The following is a 2,964-nucleotide window of genomic DNA, read 5'->3' as shown; positions in this document are numbered from 1 at the left end:
CAAGCAAACACTTTTAATTCAGGCAGACCTTTGGCAAAGTAAGTTGTTTTGAAGGGGGCTTTCAGTTCCCAAGGTTTTTGCCTTTCATTTTGCTTTGCTTTACTTTCACTGTTATTTTAACTCCTCTGTGCTGTATTTTTAACACTGGTACGATTTTATTCACTTTATTGTTGGTTATTATACTGGGTCTCATATGCTGAGACTTCTGGAACAAACTCTTCCATTTATCTTCCTGATCTACTATTTGCCTCCAAAGCATTCTACCTAATATAGATCAGGGAGAAAGAAAAGAAGAGATGCTGAAATATGGGATTCAAAGATTGATTCAGTGCCATCATGTCTTCTTTCACCCTCAATCACATCTATTGTTCCAGCACACTTTGATTTCTCAGTCTGCAAAATGAGCTGTGATTTCAAAGGGTTTCTGTGATGATCAAGGCCCAGAGGTGAAAACAATTGGAATTACAGTATCAGCGACTTCAAAGGGGGACATTAAAATGCACTGTGTTTGTAAAGACACACTGCTTCCAAGGGGAAAACCCAGTTATAGAAACTATTCTTGGGACTTGCAGCCCAAGGTCACCCAGTCGGTTTCATGGCTGAGCTGCCATGAATCAAACCCTGGTCTCCAGAGTCACAGTTCAACACTCAAACCACTACACTGCACTGTCTCAAGGTGCATCTACATTATAGACATAATTTAGTTGGATCCCTCTTTTACTTGCCATGGCTTCATCCTACAGAACCCTGAGATTTGTAGTTTTGTGAGGCAGCATCACTTCTCTTTGGCAGCAAAGGCTAAATACCTTGCAAAACTGCAAATCCCAAGATTCCATAAAATGGAGCTGCAGCACTTAAACAGTTGTCGGCCTGCATTATTTCTATAGTGTAGATCCTCTGAGGACCAGGGGTCAAATCCCCATTGAGCCATAGAAACCCACTGTGTGACCTTGGACAAATCACACTCTCTCAGCCTCAGGGGAAGCCAATGACAAACCCCTTCTGATGGAACTTGCCAAGAAAACCCCATGATAGGTTGGCCCTAGAGTTGCCATAAGTTAAAAAAAGAGAGGAGGCACACAACAATGAATGAGAGCTAGTGTAGTAGTGTAGTGGTTTCAGTGCTGGACTATGACTCTGGAGACCAGGGTTCGAATCCCCACTCAACCATGGAAAGCCCATTGGGTGACCTTAGGCAAGTCACACTCTCTCAGCTTCAGAGGATGGCAATGGCAAACCTCCTCTGAAAGAACCTGCAAAGAAAACTCTGTGATAGGTTTGCCTTAGGGTCACTGTAAGTCAGAAATGGCTTGAAGATACACAACTATAGGTAAAGGTAGTCCCTTGACACACACACACACACACATACACACACACATATATATGTTTGTTATATGTTTTATACACACACATATACATATATACATATGTGCATATATATATATATATATATATATATATATATATACACACATGCACACACTTATATATGTATGTATATTTATATATACATGTGTGTGTATATAGATATATATGTGTGTGTGTCAAGTGTATATATATATATATATACACACACACACTTATATATGTATATATATATATATAGATACACATACATATGTGTGTATATAGATATGTGTGTTTGTGTGTCAAGTGTGTATATATATATATATGTATAATAATAATAATAATAATAATTTTTTTTATTTATATATTGCTTTTCCATTGATCAAAGAGGTTTAACAACATATACAGCTCACAACATATACATTAAAAACATGAATACAATAAAAAAAAAACCATACAAATAAAACAAACCATATCTCATGCCAGCTCAACAATGCTGTCAGGAGGGGAGGGAGAGCATTCAGGCGTCAGGAGTCAGGGGTATGCCTGCTCGAAAAAGTGTGTTGTATATAGATATATGTGTGTATATAGATATATGTATATATACAAATACATATATGTGTATATATATATATATACACGCACACATATGTATATATACTGTATCATTATACACACACACACACACACAGACATATTGATATATTATACCAATATATTATTGATATATTTCAATATACTGTATAATATACATTATCAATATATATGTATATATATGTATATATATGCATATATATATATATATATATATTTATAATGCATACACACACATATATATTGATATAGTATATCAATATATTATTATATCAATATATTATTGAGATATTATATCTATATATAATTGATAGATATATATTATAATATATTGCACACAGTCTACCATTATAATAGATAATGGGTAGATATGGCATTGCCCTTTTAAGAACAGGTCAAGTGGCATCGCCCCTTTAAGGAAACCGCTGGAAGGACGGGGAAAGTCTCGCGAGAGTTCGCGCAGGTACTCTCGCGAGAGGCGGGTTCCGGCGGAAAATGGCGGCCGCGGGGGAGGCTCCGGCTCCGGCCCCTGAAGAAGACGGCGAAGGGGAAACTAGGCCGGCGGCGGCTGCGGCTGCGGCTGCTACGGAATCCACAGCCGGAGAAACCTCGGGGCCAACGGAACCAAGAACCGGAGACTCGGAAACAGGGTGAGGCCTCGGTTTGGACCAGCGAGAAAGTGGCAACTTGGCTCCTATTGGCCGGAGAGCGTTGCCTCTGGAACGGCTTTTCCTATTGGCTAGGACTCTCACCCTCGTCTCTGATTGGCCAGAGCCTTGACCTTTGGCCTTTCCTTTCGGACCCGCCTCCTGCAGGGCAGTCCTCCTTTTCCAGGACATGTCCTACATCCCAGGCTTCTCTCCAGGAGATAGTCCTCCATTTAATACATGGCATTACATCAGATATTATCATCTAGTCTGTTGGTTTCCCCTGGTCATCTCCCTTTATAACTGTATAGTAATGATAATATTCCACTTAATTCAATGTATTCAGTGTATATATTCTGTATATTTCCACATACTG

At 39.0% G+C, this 2,964-nt stretch overlaps 1 protein-coding gene across 2 annotated transcripts in view; it reads left to right on the top strand.

Annotated features, from left to right (window-relative positions):
• Positions 1-2,425: 2,425 nt before the first annotated feature.
• Positions 2,426-2,964, top strand: part of ASH2L (ASH2 like, histone lysine methyltransferase complex subunit) — a 19,432-nt gene continuing 18,893 nt past the window's right edge. For both annotated transcript variants that reach the window (XM_042475761.1, XM_042475759.1), the window contains exon 1: positions 2,426-2,591. In XM_042475761.1, the coding sequence (XP_042331695.1) occupies positions 2,437-2,591 (155 nt within the window). In that variant the 5' untranslated portion in view covers positions 2,426-2,436. The remainder of the gene's footprint in view (positions 2,592-2,964) is intronic.

The sequence above is a fragment of the Sceloporus undulatus genome, chromosome 6 (assembly GCF_019175285.1).
Source record: "Sceloporus undulatus isolate JIND9_A2432 ecotype Alabama chromosome 6, SceUnd_v1.1, whole genome shotgun sequence".
Lineage (NCBI taxonomy): Eukaryota > Metazoa > Chordata > Lepidosauria > Squamata > Phrynosomatidae > Sceloporus > Sceloporus undulatus.
The sequence above is the reverse complement of the archived record's forward strand: the minus strand, read 5'-3'. Positions and strand labels throughout refer to the sequence as shown.